The sequence below is a fragment of the Anarrhichthys ocellatus genome, unplaced genomic scaffold (assembly GCF_004355925.1).
Source record: "Anarrhichthys ocellatus isolate YVR2014 unplaced genomic scaffold, GSC_Weel_1.0 scaffold75, whole genome shotgun sequence".
Lineage (NCBI taxonomy): Eukaryota > Metazoa > Chordata > Actinopteri > Perciformes > Anarhichadidae > Anarrhichthys > Anarrhichthys ocellatus.
This window is the reverse complement of record NW_022280105.1, coordinates 551,941-575,647: the sequence shown is the minus strand read 5'-3', so window position 1 is coordinate 575,647 and position 23,707 is coordinate 551,941. Positions and strand designations below refer to the sequence as shown.

Here is a 23,707-nt window from a genome sequence, read left to right as displayed (position 1 = left end):
ACACACACACACACACACACACACACACACACACACACACACACCTTTATTAGGTACACCTTGCTAGTACCGGGTTGGACCCCTTTTGCCTTCAGAACTGCCTTAATTCTTCGTAGCAGAGATTCAACAAGGTGTTGGAAACATTCCTCACAGATTTAAACTCTAGCTACACATACAGTGCTGAAAGCAGCTGATTATAGTGAGAGTGAAACAGCTGTGAAAAAACAGAGCAGGCTGTTCACTTGTAGGTTGCCCTGCAATGACAGCATGGCCGAGGCATGTCCAACAAAACCAAGGTGAGATAATCATCTTGCTACACTATTGATCCTTGCACAAAAACAACCTTCTAATGCAGTTGGAGAAGAGGGATGAGCTTCAAGGTGACCCCAACTACCCCCCTAACTAGATGCCCGTCCAGACGTGGTGAATCAATCCCTGCATCAGAGCCAAGCGGGCAGGCAGGGGAACAAGGAGAATGCCGACAGTAGAAGACGATGAATGAGAGGGAGAGGAGGGGGAAGGCAGGAGAAGACAGGGAGATTGGAGGAGGATGACTAACCAATTCGTATTCATCAAAAAGCTGGACGAGCGAGGGGAGGATGAAGGTGTGGAATCCTTGCAGGAAGCCGTTTATCTGAGGCTGGATGGCTCGCGTCATCCTCAGCTCTGTAACCAGCTGGACGTACTCGGCCTGAGAGGACACACACAGATCAAAGTCCCGAAGACATACTGATGGACAAGAGAAAGAGACGGAGCTCATACAGGATTATTCATCGGCTCCTGCTGGTCCGGAACCTGCTTTACAAGACAGTGCCATCTGCAGGACCACTGCAGTACTGCACTTTCTAATTGGGACTCTTCCTGGCAATTAGCTGGAAAAGAGGGATCAATCGCTCATAGGAGACCAAGTATGGATGAATATACTAGAGTCGACCTTAAGCCAGTCATTAATGCCACGTCCAGCCGCACTGCTGCAGCATGACACCGCAAAAATACTGAAGTCTCCACATCTAGTTTCATCATTAAGTCCACACATACACATCCACGAGTGTTCTGAAATGTTTAGAGTGATTTGATCGGACTTTATTCAGTCATAAACATCATACATGTAGAAACCTGTCCAAATACTCAAACCAAAAAGAACAGACAGAAAGCAACGGCTGCCACACATTTACATTTGACTTGCTGCTAAATACTCAACTCTACTGGCATCTTTTAAAGGGATAGTTTTACATTTTGAGCTTAGAGAAGATTGTCATTCATGTCAGGTAAATATGGAGTCAGAAGCAAACTACTTAGCATAAAGACAGGAAATAGGGGGGAAAGGCTAGGCTGGTTCTATCTAAAGGTACTGAAATCCACCTCTGATGCTCACTAACTAGTATGTTAGATGTCATTCCTTTAATCCTTTGAAAAACAAAAGTGTAAAAATGTCAACTTGTGTTTTTATGTGAGGTTCCCAGGTAACCAGTGGAGAAATGTCAGACTCTCTTATTTTGTACAATCTGTGATCTTATAGATGCATAGATACATAGGAAGACCAGAATAGAAATTAAATGCAGAGCTAATTTTATCAATTGTATTCAGGCCATCCAAAACATTTTCTTACAACTAACACCACTTTTTGAAACATAATGAAACAAGTCGTTGCATTATGTTGACACTGGCAGACATTATGCCTCTGTGTGGTGACTGACCTTGTTGTCCTGGGTGACCAGGATGTTGGTCCCTCCGGGTTTGAGCGGCACTTCCTCCATCGCCCCGAACACGTCCGTCTCTACAGAGAAGGTGAGCTCCAGGCCCAGATCACTGATGTCGTTGTCCAGGATCCACTGCAGGTTCTTCCCATACTCTGGATCAATGGACGACACGTCCTGGTAGTTCACCGGGATACCTGGTGATACATTGTATTATGTCAACAATATTGATTTCTTATTGATCATTCAGTCCTGGTTGTCCTCCAATCTGAAGAGTCCAGTAACCCCAAATTGCTCCCGAAGACTGCGCCTACGGAGTCTGAATGTTAGTTAATGTTGCTTGGAAGGCCCTGCCATCAGTGTGTGAATGATGACATGTAGTGTTGAAGTGCTTTGAGTGGTTGTAGGACTAGAAAGGCACTATACAAGTCCAGTCCATTTACTCCTGTTTTAATCAAGCTAGGCTGTCTGGCTGTGGGGTTGGCATAGCTGTCATTCTCAATAACAGCTAAAATGCTCCCCTTCTCTTTTAAAGGCATAAATTCCCCACAGAAACCAATGAATGAAATGCTGACAAAAAAAAACTAGCTCAACAGCTGTGAGTACTAACACTAGCCATGTTGGTTGTTTACATTCATAATGATCCTTTTGGGGGCTTTTGAGGGAGGCCTGAATGGACAGACTGTCAGTGTTACTGACTTGCTAGATCTGGTAACCTTTGGATCCAATGCTGCTAGCTCCTTTCACTGGAAAGAGTTGGCAACACTGGGCTGTGTTTTTAGGTTGAATCATTTTAAAGACATAGCATACTCCTGCTAATTATCTAAAGATAACCAACCCTAGCTTTTATATATTTTCTTCTTAGCCAAAAGCTAACACTGCTTTTATTCAATCATCATTTATTTTGGTCAAATATGATTGTTCTTATCCGTGGTGATTTTAATAGAAATGTTTGTTGCCCCTCCATGTCTGCTTTTACTGCCGACCTGATTAACCTTTCAGTCTTTTAATCTTGAAATGTGTTACAATTCTTACTCTTAATAAGGAACATACCCTTGATCTATTGGTGTCTTATTATGTTTCTCTAAATAATATTCAATTTCTAGATTTGAATATATTTTGTCATAAGGCTGTAACCGTCCATACCTCGTTGCTCCCCCTTCCTGTCTGCAGTGTTTACCTGCCCCTGCCTGCGATACCCTTAAATCGGGGGGGCGCTCTGATTTATTGGATCACTTTAATAGTACTTGTCAAACTATCCTTGATTACATCAAAGAGAATAGGAGCAGAAAGACTAAACTCTGGTGCTTATTTGACAACTGACTTTTTGAGTGAAAACTGAAATGAGTGTGTGGCCATGGATGTAGAAAAGAAACATCTGGAAATCAGAATAATTTTTCAAGTAAAGCAACTTCTCTGTACAAGCACTTAAAATCCATTCTTAAATCCTTATGTCCTAAAAGCTGAAGCTAGAATTATTGACCTTAGCATCATGAACGTAGGCCGACCTGCACGCTCATATGACATATCTGGTTCTGCCAATTTCTTGCTGGCTATAATAATGACATGTTGGCTGCAATTCATCACTGTTATCTTCTAAAACATCAATGGGCGGAACCACCCATGGGCCAAGCCTGTACCTGTGATGAATGTATTAACCTCTCTGTTCCCAAACAACCGGCTATCGGCCAGCAGATACTAGCGCTCGTAGCACAGCATAAACGTTACTATTATTTGGAGGCTAACACACAGGGCTCAACCTCTTATACATCCATGATCTTTGGTCTACTGTACTTCTATTCTGGAAGTACGTCATCTCTATAAACAGATTCTGCACTCACATATGGAACCTGTAGGCACCAGGCAGACGTTTTGCTGGCATCCTCTGATAATATGGTAAGCGCCTTCAGTCCAACATGGCAGAGGTGTAGCTCTGCTGCTAAGCACTGATGCTGCTTTTTGAATTGAACAACCAGTTAGCTAGTTTAAGGAAAACATAATGACGTCCTCTGGCTTAATGACCTTAGCAGCGATTTAAAGAGTCAAAGTAAGTGAGCTGAGCAAAAATGGAAAAAAAAAAAAAAAAATCAATCTCTTAATACCTTGAAGAGACGGATTTTGGCCAATCAGCACACAGTTAAATAGCTGGTAATCAACTCAGTGGTTAACCTTACTTCTAGCTAGCATATGGATGAGATTAGGCTCCTTATCACACCTATGATCAGGAAGCTTTGCATCTGCACTGAACCATCTGCAGTATGTCTCAACACAAGCCAACTTCAATGCTAGAATTGTTAGTTAATCTCCCACTTAGCTTCCTCCACTTCGACATTATACCCACTAGATTTCTGAAAGAGGTATTTCAGACACAGATTCTCTCCATTATTAACTGCTCATTGTCTACTGGCTCTGTCCCGCCCAGTTTAAAAAATGCAATAGTCTGACCCTCTGAAAGAAACCTACAATTTGACATTTTTGACCAATTTTAAACTTAACTGTTTTTAAATAAAATGTTAATAAGGTCTGATGCTTCTCATTTAATTCTGCTTGATTTGAGTTGCGCATTTGATATGGTCGGTGTTGGTATTACGGTTTGACTCCTATGTCTCTGACATGTCTTTCTCAGTCTCTTTGAGATTTTGAGGCTTTTTGATTTCATTTCTACTCTGGCTCCATAATCAACGGAAAGAGTAAGTCCTGCTGATTCCAACAGTGTGTGTATGATGCATGTGCATTCCAGTTTAAGGGTTAAGGGCAAATGATGCCATAGATTATACATATGCCTGTGTTCTTTTACCCAGAATGTGTTTGTAGAAGGAGCGGGTGAAGTAGATGTTGACCAGCTGTCGGTGGTACAGAGCCAGACCCAGGATGTGACCTGCAAACTGGAAGTAGTTCAGATGGTCTGGGTTCACAGAGGAGTTACTGTTGGGCTGAAAAGTCGTACCTGTAGATCACACACATACAAACACACACACACCGTTATTCTACATGACGAAGTTCTGCTTGTCACGCTGAACATTATCACAGGAAGGAAAACACAATGTACCATCAGCTGACTGAGTGAACAGAGCATAGTCTGGGTTGATGATCTCATTGGACAGGATGTCAAACCACTCCCGAACCACACCCTGGCCCTGTAAAATACAGACACATTCAACACAGCTCACTGCTGTGGGTTTCATGAGACAGAAGTACTGCTGCTCCATCAGCTCACACCTGAAACAGGCGTATTATTAATGAGAACTCATGCAGGGTCATATGAATTTAGAAACCCACCATCCCCTCCTCTCCATGGAAGCGAACAGCAATGCCCTGTTTGAGTTTCTCATTGCTGGACTTGGAAACCATCTCGCAGCTACTCCTGAATATGGTATCTGTTAGTGAGATAAAAAATGTTTTTTACTTAGAAGAAAGCATTCAGGAGATATGGAGAACTTTAAGGCACTTTGGCGTTGTTTAGACTGATGTTAGCAATGCATAAAAATGTATTTCCATGAGACCAATGTGGCAACAGCGCAATGTTGTTAGCCAACACGCAAGTGTGCGTTTGTGGTAGACTGGCACCAACAACCGGCACATATCCACCTTTGCTCATTCTGTGTGCATTTAATAAGCCAGGCAACATGACATTGGAGTGTAAATTAACTCTTTGAATGGATTTTGGTGTGATATTCTCACCCTCATACACTTTCTCTATTCATGTATAAAGAGGAGCCTGTGTACCTCTGTGGATGAGCAGGATGTCGTTCTCGTTGACCGGACGATGCACCATGTCTGAATCTGGCTGGCCGGCCAGCAGATGTTCATAGAACCACTCACAGCGTTCCTTGAAGGGCTGAGAGAGTAAAATACAACTTCATCCCACACTGCACAGCACTTTCCTAAACTAATTACCACTTCGCTGTGTTTTCTACTCTCAGACTGTGGATTTTTCAGTCTCGACCGACGGCTCGGAAAGCCTTCAGTTCTGAAATGCTCGTCTGGGGTCTATTTGCATAATATATGCCTTTGTTCTCTAAGCGTTGGAGGGAGAATGAGGGATGAGCATGGAAGAGAGTGAAAGGCTTTTCCCTTGGGCTGTACTGAGAGAGGAATCAGGAGATGAAATCAAATTCACCAGGTTAAAGTCTGTAATTAAAACAAGGGCCTACTCCCAGGCGAGCCATAATCCATGGGTAACGAGGCTCGAACGCTGCAGCTCAAATATGAATACTGAAGAGTAAGGGAACAGCACACAACTCGGAGCAGCACTTAAAATTTATGAAGCCATATAAATGGAACTTAAGACAAGTATTATCGCCATGGTTGTAACATTGTTAAATTATCCTGAAGTGAAGTTTCAAAGTCACTTTCCATTAAGTCCCAGAAGACACAAACATAAAGACACAGAGGGACATCAAAGTAGAGAATAAAGTACGAGGTTAAAAAGTTGTGAATTTTACTCAGTGTGGGAGCTAATAAATGATGGCTGATTGTACAAGGTCCTGACAGGATGCAGGGTGAGAAGAACCTGTAATAAAAATTGAGGGTTACCTCGCTCTGGTTAGAAAAGAGCTGAACATAACATTGGAAAAGTTGATATATCAGTCTATATTTTAAGTTAATTTATCAGAGATGCATCATTATCAGTTTACATGTGGGCCGATAAGTAACAAGAAATTACAGTAAAGGAAACTGGATTCTTAAGGCCAATACAGACTTCAATACTTGAGATTTTTTTAAAAGTTGCAAGATACGAGATTGGGAGCATTTCCACTGCCTCTGAACAGCCCTCAACATGGTGACTGTGAGTTGGCGAGTAATTACAAATTCTACTGCATTTCATTTCCTGGCAAGAGCCACCACACGAAGCTGGTTAAGGCAGAGAAACTGGTTAAGATTAGGCTTTGACCTTGAGTCGTTAAGGACACGACAGCTGAACCGACGGCTCCCAGCTAACAGCTAACGGTGCTCCCAGCTAACAGCTAACGGTGTGAGTGCTTTGGGGCGGCTCAAGGCAGCACCTGCTGCTCGTTCACAACAGTGCAGAACGTACGTGCTTTCACGTCAGAGTGAAAACACCAGAAAAGTCTCCAACAACACCAGAAAAAGTCGCTAGATTTGTCGCTAGTAGCTTTTGACAAAAAAAAGTTACCATGAGGGTTTGGAAAGTCGCCAAATTTAGCGAGAAAGTCGCCAAGTTGGCAAAACTGGCACCGGCTAAATATGTCCCCAGAGAAACACTGGACGTAACAATGGTTCCTATCACATATAAAACCAAACAAAAATCCATCTTCATGAAAACAAGTTGTACAAATAATAATAATATATAAACGAGCATATTAAAGCTACTGCAGATGTAAAAACAAACGCAGTTCACTTAACAAAGCTGTTGTTCACTTAAAGAAAAAGTCCATCCTCCTTTCTTTGTTGACAAAGAGTTTAATCCCACGGTTAAATCCCAACTCACAAATCAGTTTCTCCTCCTTCAGTCACTGAGTGTTAAAAAAACAAAGCTAGCTAAAAAAATAATCTACACCAAGCAAATTGCAAAAAATGTCATAACTTCTTCCATATCTTTCAATTTGAACTCTCACTACTCCGACTAAGCTTCTGCTTAGGTTTCGTTTTCCAATAGTCACGTGCTCGCCCTCTGACCAATCACAGCACACACTGCACCTCACTGCAGAGCTGCACCTGGAAACTAAGCTGTGTGTTAATGCTGATGTACTTGTAGGCCAGCTAGCAGGCTCTGGCACATCAAAGAATACGCCCAACATGTCAAACTAAAGATCTGATTGGTTGAAGACTATGACAATCAACAATATCATCCCCATTCACTTAAAGTGCACATGGATTCACTTGTGCGTCTGCAGGCCTCGGGCCTCTCTTCTTACCTAGAGACACAGAGGTGAGATCTGATTGGATAAAAGCTCTACTTAAAACAAGCTGCACTGGAAGCAGAGCAACTGAGGAACACAGTAGCTGTGCAATGAGAACATAAGATAATGGGAAAAATATTTGTATAAATACATGTAGTGTATTTAAGAAAAAATATTAAATTATAAAATAGCTCTAACTTTGTGATTCTGTTTAGGCCAGCAGAGAAGGCCTTGCAGGCCCTGATGGCCCACCACTGGTTAAACTAATTCAAACTAATTGGAACTATTGGAAAGGGTTAGCATTGAGGTTGCATTGAGTAACCTTATGATGCGTTCAAGCTCTACATGGTAAGAATTAGTATTTGGTAAAAATTATAATGTGTTCAAATGTCATCTTGAAATTAAGTTTTTGGCGAGAAAGTTATAAATAAATACAGTTAATTGAAGGAGATGTTTTAACAGCACTATAAAATAAAAGACACATGCCCCTTTATGACACACTGGACAGTGTTCTGTGTGGATGTGCCTGTGCCAACCCGTAACATGTCTTTAAAGGGGAAAGCATTGACCAGCAAAGAGATAAGGTAGTAACTTTAGTGAACAGAAAGAGGACTGAGGCCTCATCAGAGCTGAAGTGGACCACAAACAGAAGTCAATTATTTTTCAAATGAACTGACAATATGAATGTAAAAAGAACTATGTTAGCTCACTTTAAAAAGGACTATATGTGAAAACCTCCTAAGTCTACTGTATATTGCCATGTATCACTGTGTAGCAGTAGTAACCGACCATTCAAACCATGAGAAGAAAACATTCAAATCAATAAATATTAAAAAAGGTTTTTGGAAGTTGTGTGTTACATACTTAAAGTGTACACTTTCTGGCTAAATACAACGGTTACTTCTTGCTCTGACAGAACAGACCACGTTTTCTGGCAGACTGGAGTTAGCTTCCAAACTTGTGTTTTCATATTCAGTCCCTCAAAACATTGAATGAAATAATTCATCATGTCTTACCTGAGCCTTGATAATGTGCATGAAGCGTGACATCAACTCTGGACACTCAAGCAGGAAATGGAAGTGGTTAAAGATGATCTTTGGATTCCTGAAAAAGAGGAGGCCAAGGGATGAACAGTGCAAGAAGCAAGACAGGGGGAACAAAGAGATGAAAGTAAACTAAATGAAGAGGAAAGAAGTTGCTGGATCAATAGCCAGTCTCTAGGAGCTCTGTGGAGAGGTGGAAAGATGGCAGAGGGCCACGTTGACTCACCTGGTTACAAAACACTTGAGCACCTCATCATGCTTGCAGACAAACTCAATAAAGCGAGGGGATGTCATTCTGAGTGAGGAAAGAAAAAGAGGTAAAGAGTGAGGATGAAGTGATACAGGATAAGAGACCGACAGCAATATCATCTCAGCAACAGCATGTGTTTTACAATTCCATTCATTTCTATGTGAAATGGCAAAATCTCCTCAACTGAAAATAATGATGATGATGATGATAGATAGATAGATAGATAGATAGATAGATAGATAGATAGATAGATAGATAGATAGATAGATAGATAGATAGATAGATAGATTATTTTAGTTTGTCTCTGCTTTTACTACTACATCTAGATAAGGGTTTTTCAAAGTGGGAGGCGGGCCTCTACAACAGTTGCAGCAGTTCTGGGGAATTTGACTGTTATTCCAACTTCCCCAGAGTCAGAAACTAGCAAATGCCTCAGAACCTTTTTTATTTATTTGCTGTAGTCTGGAGTTATGCCAAACCGCAATGTAAGGGAGTCTATGGGATCCAATACCATAATCATTATCCCATAGGCATCCAGTAATTGAGCGGAATTAGGTGAGTAAACTAAGGGGGTTTGAGGGGGTGCCCACCGTCTTAGACTTTGAAAACCCCTGAAGATTACTCAATTACTGCAGCATTGAGCCCCATTACACTGGTTGTCTATGGGAAGTAGTAGCAGGGCACGTAAAAAGTAGCAGTAGCGATCGGTGTGATAGTACTAGTGGCAGTCGTAGTAGTTTGCCACATTAATGCAGAACAATGTAGAGATATGTGCAACCAATGCAAAGTTCAGCACAGAAGCGCAGTGGCTAACACTGTAAGTGGGTTCTGGGGTCAAACCCGCTAGCCGCTGGGCCCTCTGTGTGGAGACTGCCTGTTCTCCCCTTGTTAGTGTGGGTTAGGTTCATCAGTGAATCAATTGTTGACTATTGACTTGCCCGTGAGTGTGAAGTCTATGTTCTGTCATCCTTTGCGCCTAAATAGAGTGAAGGCATGTTAGACTACGGCTGCTGAACACACGTGACTGTGACACAGGACTGAACCCTTCACGGCCTGAGTGGACATGGTGTTGGACTCTGAGCCTAAATATGGATGCTGGGGTGGAAATGGAGCTTATGAAATATTATGCATCATATCAGAGTAGATATATCAACTTATTCATGATATTTGTACTGTTTACTTACTATTTTGTTATACATCATATACAGTATATTCATACTTTTCTCTTTTTTTCTTTACTGGGTATTTTCCCGCTGTGGGAGTAGTACAGGACTAATCTTATCTTATATAATATGTTCAAACTAGTATCAGCAGTGTAGTGGTAGTAGTATCAGCAATATAAGTTGTGGTTAAAGTAATATCAGCAGTAGTAGTTAAGCCAGTACTAGTAAAACAAAAGGTGCAGTAATAGTACGAGCAGTTAAATAAAGACTATAGCAGAGGTAAAAGCAGCAGTAGCTACTATGAACAGTAGAAGTTGTAGTTGTGGCTAGAGCAGTAGCAGTATGTCAAAAGTAGTAGTAGTAGCACCAGCAGTAGTAGTTGTAGTTGTGGCTGATGCGGTAGCAGTATGTTAAAAGTAATAGCATTAGCGGTAACAGCAGTAGTACATCAAAAGTAGTAACAGCAGTAAAAACTGCTTTTGTAGTTGTGGCTATTGCAGAGGTAGTATGTCAGAAGTAGAAGTGGAGGTAGTACCAGCATAAGTAGTTGCAGTGGCGGGCTGTGCATTTTATACCTGGGCCTTCTGTGCTGTCTACTACAGTTGAACAGCTACGGTGCAGATACATGAATCCGTGCATGACGGGACGCTGCGTCATTAACGGACAATGCATAGTCAAATCAATGTAATTAACACAATGACAACAACAAAGTCATAAGAACCAGTCACATATATTCATATGACAACAAAGCAACACATCAATCCAGCAGACCTGCAGCGGATCCACACATTCCACCACACAAGAGCACAAGCCATTCAAATACTATTCATAAAAACGGCACGATAGACAAATGAACAGCAGTAACGTTACTGCAGATGTAAAAAAACAAATGCAGTTTGTCACCTACCGAATGCTTTTCACTTAAAGACAAAGTCCATCCTCCTTTCTTTGTTGACAAAGAGTTTACATCGTTTCAGTTCCAGTAAGAAGTCCTTCTCGATTCATGCCAGTGACAGTCAAGCCTCCCAAGTTGTATTTTGCCGGACCGCGGTTGTGGAGCAGCGTTGCCTACGAACGAGTTCGTTGATCCACTCTGGTTTCTCCAAAAGTTTTCAAAAGCACCGTAGTGTCCTGCAGTGCTATGGCGTCCTCAGGTTAGCGTAGCATAGCTCCAAACACCAAGACGCTCAGTTAAAATGAAACACATTCCCAGCCACAAAATGTGCGACGCTGTCAGCCAGGAACACCATTCATAAAAATAAATAAACTACACCAAGCAAAACCCTAAACATTTTATAATTTCTTCCATATCTTTCAATTTGAACTCTTACTACTCCAACTAACTTCTGCCAGCTTCCTTAAATTTCACATTAGTCACGCGCTGGCCCACTGACCAATCACGGCACATGTTATTGCTGACGTACTTAGCAGGCTACCTCGGTGCCACTGGCACATCAAAGAACACACCCAACATGTCAAACTAAAGATCTGATTGGTTGAAGACTATGACAATCAACGATATCGTCCCCATTCACTTAAACTGCAAAGTTTCTCTAGCAGGCATCGGACCTCTCTCCTTACCTAGAGACATAGGGGCTGAATCTGATTGGATAAAAGCTCTCTTTAAAACAAGCTGTGCTGGAAGCAGCGCTGCAGACTGGAAGCAGAGCAACTGAGGAAGACAGGAGCTGTGCAATGAGAAAATACGATACATGTAGTGTATTTGTAAAAAATTATTAAATCATAAAATAGCTATAACTTTGTGATTCTGATTAGGCCAGCAGAGAAGGCTTAGCTGGCCCTGACGGCCCACCACTGAGTAGTTGTAGTTCTGGCTATAGCAGTAACATTTCAGAATTGGTTGTAATACCAGCAATAGTAGTTGTGGTTGGGGCAATGGCAGTAGTAGTATGTCAGAGGTAGTAACAGTAGTAGTACCAGCAGTAGTAGCTGTAGTTGTTGCTGTAGCAGTATGTCAGCAGTAGAAGAGGTAGCAGTATTAGTTTTAGGTAGTTGTGGCTAGGATAGTAGTAGTATGTCAGAAATAGTAGTAGTAAAAGCAGTAGTGAATGTAGTTGTTGCTAAAGCAGTAATAGTATGTCAGAGGTAGTACCAGCAGTAGTAGTTGTGGCTATAACAGTAATAATGGTAATGCCAGAAGAAGTAGCAGTAGTAGTACCAGAAGTAGCAGGTGTAGCTAATATGGTTGTAGCACAATGCAGTTTGTCTTTGTAAACTGATTAGATTGACAGCTGACAGATGAAGACTGAGCACAGACCCTTGTGGCATCTGACAGGAGCAGCACATATAGAAGGCCTGAATCACAGCACTGAGCCGACTGGCTGTCATGGAGATGACGTCCTCCCCATCGGCGTACACCTCTGTTTCCATGACGGCTTCACGGTCCAGCAAGGAGGGCAGCTTTGGCTTGGAGCCAGAGTGGTCGACCTCCCGTTGTTTGAGAAGCAGAGAGGCTATCTCACTGCTGGAGGAGGAGGAAGACGGGTTCTTCCTGTTCCTCTCCAGCTCTGTGGAGATGAGCACCAGCCACTCATCCAGGGAGTGCCACAGCAGCTCCAATGGCTGCAGAGACACAGACAGGAGGTGAGAGCCACACAGGATCAAAGAGAAAACCAAGGGAGTCATCCATGAAAACATCACGAGAGAGGAGTGACTCTGGCTTTCAGGATGTCTGCAGGTTTTTACAAAGCTTCAATCAAGGCTTTAGCACATGTTTCAAGTTGTCTGGGATGGAGTTAAGACTGACATTTGTCCAAGTGAGTACAAGCCATGACAATTTTGAATCTAGTAAAGGTCATTGTAAGGAGCATTATCACAATTTTCAAGGACCTGAGGATACCGTCAGTTGCACCAGCATAGAGGTTTGCTTTTAATGGGTCGGTTCATCCAAATAACACGAATATATATTTTACTTATGTGCTATATCTCAAAACAATGTTGTGTATTTTTTTGTCTCCGATTCTTTTTGTGTCTACTTAAATACAATGAATGTGATTGAAATTTAGTTTGTAGAGCTCATAACGGTGAAATAATGACAAGTGAAAAGGTCAACAGTAACATCTGGTGAAACGGAGTCCTTGTTCCTCTGCAAAGTCCACATTATCTGAAGACAGGTGTCTCAAAACCTAATTAAACCAGAACTTTCTGTGTGGTTGTCGATGTACTTTTCTGTTACTTGAAAGAAAAAACTTGAAAAAAAGTCATACATGATCGGATTTTTTTGAGTTTTATGCCACAGCAGAATCTTGTTAACAATCATTTTAGAAAGGTTTTTTTTATAGAAATGTTCTATATGAGCAGTAAAAATAACCTGAAGACTCTATTTCTGGTTGGGCAATATTGAAATAAACAGTATACTATGAAACATGTTATAAACATATCACAAAAAGTAAGGAAATTTGTGTTTGGTAGATTATTTCTTTGTTGTAACGATGCTTCTTGGCAATAAATCTTATACCGTTGGAAAGCCTGTTTATTTCCCTTTTAAATGGTGACACATTTATGTGATGAGCAGCAGAGCTGAGTATGTGGGTTGCGCCCATGAAAAATTTACCAAAAATTCTCTGCCAATGCCAACAGAGCTGTTTATCAGAGACTACCTCCAGAATTTGGGAGTGGAGAGGATGGAATAGCCTGCCAGCAGTCCTGAACTCAACCCATTGAACACTTGTGGGATCAGCTTGGGCGTGCTGTTCGTGCCAGAGTGACCAACACAACCACATTGGCTGACTTGCGACAAATGCTTTTTGAAGAATGGGATGCCATCCCACAGCAGTGTGAGCAGGAGGAGCCAGGCTGATGTGGCTGTGTATGGTTCTTCCACACGCTACTGAGGCTCCTGTTTGTTAAATGAATACATTGTTGAATTGCCAATATGTCTTGTTTCTTCAGACTTCAATCATCTAATCCACCAAACAACACCAAACGAGTCAATGGCAGAATAAGCTGTTTGGCATTGGCAGAGAAGATTTGACAAATTTTTCATGGGTGCAACCCACATACTCAGCTGTGCTGCTCATCCCACAAATGTGACTTAATCAGGCTTTCCAACAGTATAAGATTTATTGCCAAGAAGCATCGTTGCAACAGAGAAATAATCTACCAAACACTAATGTCCTTACTTTCTGTGCTATGTTTACTTACAGAGATACCGCTATACAATCTCTACCCAAGTAACTGCCGCTTTAACTTTTTTGTTGTGTTAGATGTGCAGGCAGTGTTGAAAATCATTGAGCAGAACTGCTTTATAACAATATTATATTTATATATATATATATATATATTCTGGTATTACATATCATTGTTCATAATCATATACTGTACTGCAATAAAAAATGGCAAGTAGCATGAAAGACAATTTGATTCATATTGCCCAACCCTAACTCTGTCCAAACCCACCAAAATGCCACAGTGCCAATCATTTTCAAATGGAACATTAAATATCAGAGTAAATCATCCATCAGATTTTCATTCAGTGGGAGATTAAATGTACACACCCAGCTACCTTGACAATAGTAAGTATGATTATGAGATTGCAGGGTTCCAGAGATCATGTTTCCCAAATTTCAACTGCAAATGATAAAAATGTCCATGGCTCACATCAAAGACAGCAGAACCTGTCCAGGAACATTCATCTTTTTGTACCGTCTCCACCTCCATCTGTCTCGCACACATCTGCAACCAATGGAGTCAATTCTTATTGGTGCTGTTTTAGTTGAAAGGACATACAGTCAAGTCAGTATGATCAAGATATACCAGGTTATGATGCGTTACCAACAATCTACCAATAAAAGAAGCAACTAACACAAAGTTACACTATTGCCCCAGTGTTGGTTTTGATACCACCACTAGCAAAGACATTTTCAAACTCTACACAAAAGTTTAACTTTAAAGCTGCAGTAATCAATGTTTTCAGTTATGTATAAGGGGTCACTCGTAGTGACAACCCACAAAGAGTCTCTTTCTTTGTGTAACAAACATTTTTGATGATGGTCACTTAAATGTGGTTCTTAAAGATTAGTGACAAATATATGTAGTGAGCAGGACAGTGCAAAAATAAACATGTTAGTGTTCTGACAAACTTTGCAATTAGGACATTGTTTCTAAATGAACTCATTTCTTTGAGATTTCTGCAGTGACATTTCCTGTTACTTAATCGCCAACATACGCAGTCACACTGCATGTTGGTCTATTTGTTATGAGCCAATATTGGTGGATATATTGGTCCGAGTGATGTTGACAACCCCTCTCCTCATGAACAATATTCATGTTGCCTCGAAGATATTTAACAGCCACTGGATTTTTTAAGTTTGTTTATCATATCGTTTTACTTCTCAATTGTTGTCAGCTGTGGTTGATGAATACTCCATTGTTCCCTGAATGATCAATAACAAAATATTATTGGAAAAAGGTTTAGCCTTGATATTTCTGTCCTTTGGATGTGCATACAGAATTAAGCATTGACCAGATCATAATTTCCATTGGTGATCATCAGTTTTGACATACAGTTAAATAGAAAAAAATATTTGTTGTTGGTTTGGTTGGTTTAATCTCACACTTCTGCAAATAACAGAGCATACTTCCATTCCAGCAGCCTACCCGGTGGTTCTTACAGCACCTGCAGATTACAATATACCGTATGTACAGCTCCTACTTACCTTAAAGACCTGGCTGCGAGGCGTCTTGTTGCCATTGTAGCCCATGTCATTGCCATTGTTGGGTGATGAAGGGCCCAGGCGGAATACATGGCAGAAAATACGAACGATTCTCAGCAGACTCTTCATTTGAGCTTCATAACTGCTGGATAGGCTGATGATGGACAGAGAGCAAACGAGGGATAATGTTCACAATGTTAAATACAGATCTTCTAAAGCTGCATTCTCTCTAATGTCCACCAGGGGGCAACTCCTCTGGTTGTATAGAAGTCTATGAGAAAATGACTCTACTTCTCTCTTGATTTAACACCTCAGTAAACATTGTAAACATGAGTTTATGGTCTCAGTCTATAGTTTCAAGTCTTCATTACAGCATGATGTTCATTTAGTAAATTATGGTCCATTTAGAGTCAAACAGACCATAAAGCAGGGGATGCTTTAGGGCGGGGCTACACGGTGATTGACAGGTTTCTACCATAGCGTTGTAAATTCTGGGTGTTGTCAGTGTTTCTCCCTTTCACAGTGCATTTTCAGTTTATTTAAGTTCATTGTAACATTTTAGCTAAATTAAAATGACTTATTCTGGGTTCAATTGTACTTAGCTCCACCCTCTCGTTTCACTTCTGGTTCCAAAATACCAAGATGGCTACTGCCAAAAATTTAGAAGGCAATGGCCAAAATGCCGAACTCAAGGCAGGAAAAGAAAGCAAATATGTAAATCAAATATGTACAATTATACACAATTATACCTGAGAAGCTTGTGTCCATTAGTGGTAGCCACTTCAGCAAGACTGGTCAAGATCCTCTGGTAATGACTGTCACTCTGCTGAGAGACATGCTCCATAACCTGCCTGAGCTACACAAACACACATGTCAATAGAAGTGTATACACAGGGCTTATCAAGGGATGCAGAGACAAACTGGACATACCATGTTCTCTTTCATTTCATCATTTTGTGTCATCTGGATGAGAGTCTGGAAAAGTCTGCCGTGGTGCTGGATGAGGATCTCGCAGGTCTCCCCATATCCACCCTGAACACACAAAAGGTGGGACAGTAACCACGTGAACTGAACAACACTAAGAGGAAAAAGTATGAAGTGCAAAAAGTGGTTAAAAAACAAAAACTCACCTGCACACAGAGATCCAGAGGAGTGATTCCATTGTTGTCAGCGAGGTATTTGGCACCTCGAGAGAGCAGGATCAGTGCTGTGTCTCTTTGGCCATGGCTACAGAATAACACAGTAATGGAGCGTCACATTATGGCTATAATGGGTATTTTAGAACATTTTATTCCCCAATATTCTGGCTTACTTTAGTATTCTGACATGAGAATTAATGAGTGTGACAGTGATAGAAGTATAAAAGTGAAGGCCTTTATACACGTTCCTATGACAAAAAAACACAAAAATGCACCTGCGAATAGCTCGCATTAAAACTATTGATACCAACAGCGGTGTATATTTGTGACAGTTGTAACAATTTTTCATTCAATTTCAAATAGATTCACACAGGCAGAAGACCAACTCCAGGATCCTATTGACTCAGAGCAATTATTTTATAGTCTAAGCTTCTGTGATTCTATTGAGTTTACTTTTAGCGAATTATCTGGGGCTTGATATTGTGTAACTGTAAGGGAACACAAAGGGACTGGATCTGCTGTGCGCTGCCTTCGTCAAGGTTGAAAAGAAATTGTCCGTTTTGTTTTGGACTTTGTAGCCTCCGTGTTGTTTTCCACTGTAGCTACCGTTTTGAATATATATTCGACACAATTGAATTGATGGATGCACATATTAACAGTGCGAACTGCTCAACAAATGATGTTGCTTTTTTTCCACGTAAAACTAGCTCTCTCTTTGAAAGGTTGCTTGTCAAAAACAACATAAAAAATATATTGAAGTGCAAAATCATTGAGCGCCCCGGTGCCTTTAGAGAGGTTGAGAGCACACTATGAATCTACAACATTACAATGAGATCACCTGCAGGCGAAGTAAAGAGGCGTGGCTCCAGAGACGTTGGGCCGGTTGATGTCAGCTCCACTGTCCAGAAGACACAACACCGTCTAAGCAGACACAACATGTTCACTCAAAAAATATTTCACTGGGATAAAAAGAAGAAAAAAATGACTAATGTCAACAACACTCAACTACAACAATTTCAAGATTTACTGAAATGACTTTGGTGTCTCATCATGTAATTGCTAAATATACAATAGGATAAAAGGCAATCTCTCTAATGAATCATATCCGGTATATTACTTCTGAAACTTCTGGAAGAGGCCCAAGCTTGGACAGTAGCTCCGTCCTCACAGCGTAAGCGAGTGCACCCTCTGCTGTGGCTGGCTCATGCTACGCTCAACCGAAAGCCTGTATCGTTACCTCACTGACACAGTGAATGTAATGGCTGCTACACTAACTCACATGCAGGCTCAGTAAATGGACAGCGATGTGTTGGCTAAGCATGGAGGGGAAGCTATTCCTGACACACACACACACACACACACACACACACACACACACACACACACACACACGTCTTATCTGATAGTATCAGGTTCACATCCAGGCAGGAAGGCCAGGCTTTACAACACTGTCTTCATGGCCAATATTACAATATTAGAAAACCAAAATTTGGAAAGAAAAGACCAGATGCAACCAGATGCTTGCTGGATTCATTGTTGAGGGATCTGTGTAGAGCACAGCTGCACTACTGGTATTTGGTACCTAGAGTTGTGAGTGGATATGTTACCTCTTATCAATTGAGAATTACATTCTATCAGATAAAACACAATTTACAAAAATGTTGCTCTGTTACTGTATTACAACTTTTACCCTTAATGTCTTATTTTCATCATTAAGCTGACATATAACTGCAAAGTATCTTACTCAAAATATAAAGGAAACTACAAATAGCAACCATATTTTCAGTTCCAGCAACCACCTGCCAAGTACCAGCCTGACAACCACTTTAAAAATTCAGTGTTTAGCCCTGAAAGGCCTAAAAACCTAACAAGAAGCCCTGAGAAGCCATACTGCGAGGCTGGCTGACTGATCAATCCAAAGACTAAGATTGTTTGCCTAGTTAGAGTGCTCTAACTAGGGCTACAAATACAGATAATTTCAATAAAAGAGATATTTGAAATTGGCTCACAGTTTTGTGTCCGTTCTGACAGGCTACATGTAGAGCCGTCTGCCCCATGGCGTCCTCCACATCCACGTTGGACACATGCTGGACCAGATCATGGAGGAGCTCCGTCCTCCCATTCACTGCCAACCAGTGGATCTGAAGCAGAGGTTCACATGCACAATCATTATCCTGACTACAGGACTTAAATAACCACCAGTCACAGAGATAACAGGATTACAATGATTTGAAGACATTCAATGCAACATGAACAACAGCCAGAGGGTTCAAATCAACTCACAGCAGTCAGTCCCTCATTGTTGCAGATGTTGACATCAGCATTATATTCCAGCAGTTTGCCCATACACTTCTTCTGTCTGAGGAAACAGTGAAGGCAAGTGTTAAGTAGCAGTGTTATCACACACTCACTCACTTGTTTTCACACATCTATCAGTAACCACATGCAAATCAAATCTAGAAGTCTAATAAGCATAATAAGAACAATCAGAGAAATGGATTCATACAGGTACATTTATCTCCATGTGAACAGTAGAATCAAGCAGCAGAAATCCAGGAAAGATGTGAATGGATGACATAAGATCACAGAGCACGTCTACCCATCAACACCATACTGGTTGGAGGTTGTCTCGGATGGTACATATTACCAGAATAATGAGTGAGAGGCCAAATGTTGGACACGCACTAATCCCACTGGCAAAACTTCTAGAGGAGAGTTCAAGGTATCCAGCAGTTTTTTTCCTTCTCTACCTTCAGTAGTGCTATGGAGCCGGTTTTTATGATTGGGTCCCGGTTACGTTTGTCTCCTGCACATCCTTTCACAGGTGGAAGTAATGTGCCAAGAAAGATGACAATGTGCCACCAAAAGGCAGGGAAGAAGGCTGCGTGATAGTAATCACAGATGTAAACAATACAGTATTTGAAATACTTCAAAATGTGGCTATGCAAATGATTTATGATGAAAGAAATGCATTCAACATGTTTGCTGGACTTCAAAGATTCACACAATGTGTTCAAATCAAATCAGCAAATAACTACAAGTGTAAAACTGAACTCACAGGACCAAGACCTATAATAAAAGCTGAACATGTGAACAGAGTTTAAATGTAGTACGAGGCTCGTACCCGTTCCTAGCAGCCAGGTGCAGAGGGGTGCAGCCTGAGATGTCCTGGTAGTTTGGGTTGGCTCCTCTCTTTAGCAGCAGAACCAGACACTCCACTGACCCACAGCTGTACAGAGAGAGGACAGAGCAACATAGGCTCAGACTGCAGGCAATCCCATCACCTTCTCAAATAACATATTTAAGACAGACTGTCTGCACTTTATTTGCAAATGATTCTATTTCGATTGGTGTATCCAGACATCAATGGTTAAAGGAACATTTATTGTCATTATGCAACACAGGGATGCCTAACGGAATTTAGAAGTAGCTTATTATTTGTAACACAACAAACACATGACAAACTAAATAAAAACAGTAGTACATTCCTGTAGAGCATTTTTTGAATTTGCATCATAAGGAATGTAAACAGCCGACATCTTCACGTTAAAAATGAAACATCAGTAAAACATTGTCCATCAACTGTGACTGTTTGAGCACCAAGCATCATGACGGCATTCATCCCACTTTGGATGGAGCAGATCCCATTTCTACAAATCTGACCCAGTTTCTGTGTGGACCTAATTCATGACAACCCAGAGTTCAGACCAGGAAGCAGAGTTGCAGTCTTACACACTTCTCTGCGCTTCCATTAGAGCAGTTACTCACCCAAAACCATATAGAGACTGTGTCTGCCCCACGGCCACTTAAATGAATTAAATCATAAGTAAACAGTCGAGGAGTTAAACTAAATAACCTAATCCAAGTTAACACCAACGCAACAGTGCAACAAAATAGGATAATTAAATGTGGACTCTTAAATATCAGATCTTTGTCATCTAAAGTTGTACTAGTAAATGATTTAATATCAGATAATCATATTGAACTATTTTGTCTTACTGAAACCTGGCTGTGTAATGAAGAATATGTCAGCCTAAATGAATCAACTCCTCCAAGTCATATTAATACTCACATTCCTCGAGGCACCGGCCGAGGAGGTGGAGTAGCAGCCATCTTTAACTCAAGCCTATTATTAAACCCTAATCCTAAACTAAACTATAACTCATTTAAAAGCCTGGTTCTTAGTCTTTCACACCCAACGTGGAAAACAATACAGCCAGTTATATGTGTTATAGTGTACCGGGCCCCAGGCCCGTATTCTGATTTCCTATCGGAATTTTCAGAGTTCTTATCAAGTTTAGTTCTAAAACAGATAAAGATTATTGTAGGTGACTTTAATATTCATGTGGATGTCGAGAATAATAGCCATGTCAGCTCTATTTTGACTTATTGTTGAACAGATGAGACCAGACAACTTTTTATAATTCTGTGTTGTCTTTTTAATTGTTTAGAAGGGCCTTTTCCTTCAATTAAAAAAAACCATTTACTAATTGTTGTCCTTGTTTGTGATGTTTGTGCCCAGAAGTAAATACAAGTAATTTTGTCCAAATCTAGTTTAAATGGCGACACAATTAATAGATAAAATCAGGGTTCGAAGTAACTAATGTAATTGAATCATTACTGAAACAAAGTAATATTTTTGTGAACTGGTACTTTTTGGAGTATACTGTAAAAAGTAATTTAAATGTACTGAAGTATTTTGTGCTACATTTCAATTCAATTTATTTTGTATAGTCCCAAATCACAAATTTGCCTCAGAGGGCTTTACAATCTGTACACATCCTCTGTCCAAAGACCCTCACATCAGAACAGGAAAAACTCCCCCAAAAAGGCCTAGCACAACACACAAATCCACAACACTGCAATGGAATGAGGAATGACGTCATTATGGGTTGTGGTAAAAAATAAGCATTATTGTACCTCGACATCAGTAGAAAGGTTGCATCTACGGTATATCTGGTAATCAATGATTAAGTGCACCACCCGGTTGCCTGAACATAAGGTGCATGCTGGGTCTTGCTAAAATACGATATACTTACATGTTCATGGTGGATCCTCCTCTCCGCCTTGTCCTTTTCTCTGGCCTATTTCTGTCCTCTCACTTCTCTGCAGGCCCGGCACCGTTCCCTGAACCACTCCCCCACTATGTCCCCTCTGCAGCTGAGCCCAACCACGCCCCGCCACCACAGTAGCTAAGGCTAGAAATTGGCGTCCTCTTAGGGAAAGCACAGGAAGATTATTAGGGCCTGAGCACCGACGTAGTCGGAGCGGAGGACCTATTGTTTTTCGATTGTTTATTATTATTCTTCTTCTTATTCTTTCGTCGCAAAAAGGAGGTGCTTGGGATACTGGGAAAATGTCGAAATTTGGCACGCAAGCCAGAATTTGCGAAAATTGCAGTCTGATTGGGGTGTCCAACTGCGGTATGAAATACTGGCTCGATAGCGCCCCCTATTGAGTAGCCCCAACATTGGGTTTCACCTAGCTGTCTGAAATTTGGTACGTATGTGGATCGTGATGGGACACACAAAAAATCCTCCAAGGGGTTTTTCTCTAAACCAAACAGGAAGTCGGCCATTTTTAATTCTATGACGTTTTTGGACCGTTTCAAGGCGTCATACTTCAACGAACTCCTCAAAAAGTTATCGAACTATGTGTCGAACTAAAAACACCATTCGCCGCGAAACAGGAAGTTGTTGTAACTCATTGTCGAATCTGCTCCAAATCTCTCATATGTCACAACATCCTGACCCGGAACACATCTATGTAATAATTTAGAATCATAGTAATAGCGCCACCTAGTGGCAACTGGAAGTTGTAAGTTGTGTACTTTGACATCCTGCTCCACACAGATTAATCAGATCCCTCTAAAATGTTGTCAGAACAGCCTTAAGACCTTGATAATGCTTCATTGTGAAGATTGTAAGAAGTTGTTGAAGGGCGGCGACGTGGCGGCTCGGCGAATTTCGATCCTTCGCCATGAACGAATAAACTGATGTAACTCAACTCCACATCATCAGATCTTTACCAGATTGCACATGTTTGATTAGACTCCCGGCCTGAAGACATCTGCAGGCCAATTTTGAATTATAGTCATAGCGCCACCTACTGGTAACAGGAAATTAAAGGCTTTATACTTTGGCTTGTTTCTCTTAGTAGGTAAATCAAATCAACATCAAATTACTTCCACACAAATGTAAGAAGTTCGTAATACCAGTTCATGAAGCTTTTGATGTTTCGTCGAACGCCGTTGCCGTGGCGCGCAGTCTTCGCCGTTAAAAACGAAGGTCATTTTGACAGGCTAAAAATGCTCGAAACATAAGCAAACTTGGCAAGCAGATTACAAGCCCAAAATTTAGTTATGGAATATGATTTTATTGGTTCAGAGTGGCAAATCGGCTCAATAGCGCCCCCTACAAAATTTCGACGAAGCAGCCCTCGCTGTACGTTTCACATAGATTTACAAAATTTGGGAGGCACATGTATCACAAGTGGACTTAAAATAAAGTCTCTTGGGACCATGCTCTAAACCCAACCGGAAGTCAGCCATTTTGAATTTTGTATGAATTTCTCGTGTTTTTTTTTCCATTTCCAGGTGCTGTACTACGAACTCCTCCTAGGGAATTAATCCGATCAGCTTAGAATTTGGTCAGAACAATCTAAAGACCGTAGCGATTAAAAGTTACTAAAAGCTTTAGGTTTCATCGAACGACGTGGATATAGTGTGACGGCCATTTTACATGGTTCACCATCATCCATCAAGCTGTTGTAACTCGACTGTACTTTGTCAAAACTGTCCGAAACTTGACATGCTTGTTGACTGTCATGGCTTTAGGACTTCTGCATGCCAATATTAACTCATAGTCATAGCGCCAC

General features: G+C 41.0%; 1 protein-coding gene across 4 annotated transcripts in view; it reads right to left on the bottom strand.

The window, feature by feature from the left end:
* Positions 1-20,335, bottom strand: part of hace1 (HECT domain and ankyrin repeat containing E3 ubiquitin protein ligase 1) — a 32,514-nt gene extending 12,179 nt beyond the window's left edge. For 3 of the 4 annotated variants that reach the window (XR_004213726.1, XM_031873809.1, XM_031873812.1), the window contains exons 1-18: positions 19,956-20,335; positions 19,115-19,190; positions 18,841-18,972; positions 17,670-17,752; positions 16,823-16,919; positions 16,623-16,724; positions 16,442-16,548; positions 15,696-15,846; positions 14,638-14,712; positions 12,296-12,600; positions 8,831-8,899; positions 8,578-8,665; positions 5,424-5,535; positions 4,977-5,074; positions 4,747-4,834; positions 4,495-4,644; positions 1,698-1,894; positions 560-691 (exon numbers count right to left, since the gene is read on the bottom strand). Coding sequence is in view for 3 of the 4 variants with exons in the window: in XM_031873809.1 (XP_031729669.1) it covers positions 560-691; positions 1,698-1,894; positions 4,495-4,644; positions 4,747-4,834; positions 4,977-5,074; positions 5,424-5,535; positions 8,578-8,665; positions 8,831-8,899; positions 12,296-12,600; positions 14,638-14,712; positions 15,696-15,846; positions 16,442-16,548; positions 16,623-16,724; positions 16,823-16,919; positions 17,670-17,752; positions 18,841-18,972; positions 19,115-19,177 (2,049 nt within the window). In the remaining variant the exon portion in view is untranslated. The remainder of the gene's footprint in view (positions 1-559; positions 692-1,697; positions 1,895-4,494; positions 4,645-4,746; positions 4,835-4,976; positions 5,075-5,423; positions 5,536-8,577; positions 8,666-8,830; positions 8,900-12,295; positions 12,601-14,637; positions 14,713-15,695; positions 15,847-16,441; positions 16,549-16,622; positions 16,725-16,822; positions 16,920-17,669; positions 17,753-18,840; positions 18,973-19,114; positions 19,191-19,955) is intronic. The other variant, XM_031873810.1, reaches the window with a different exon arrangement.
* Between the last annotated feature and the right edge of the window lie 3,372 nt (positions 20,336-23,707).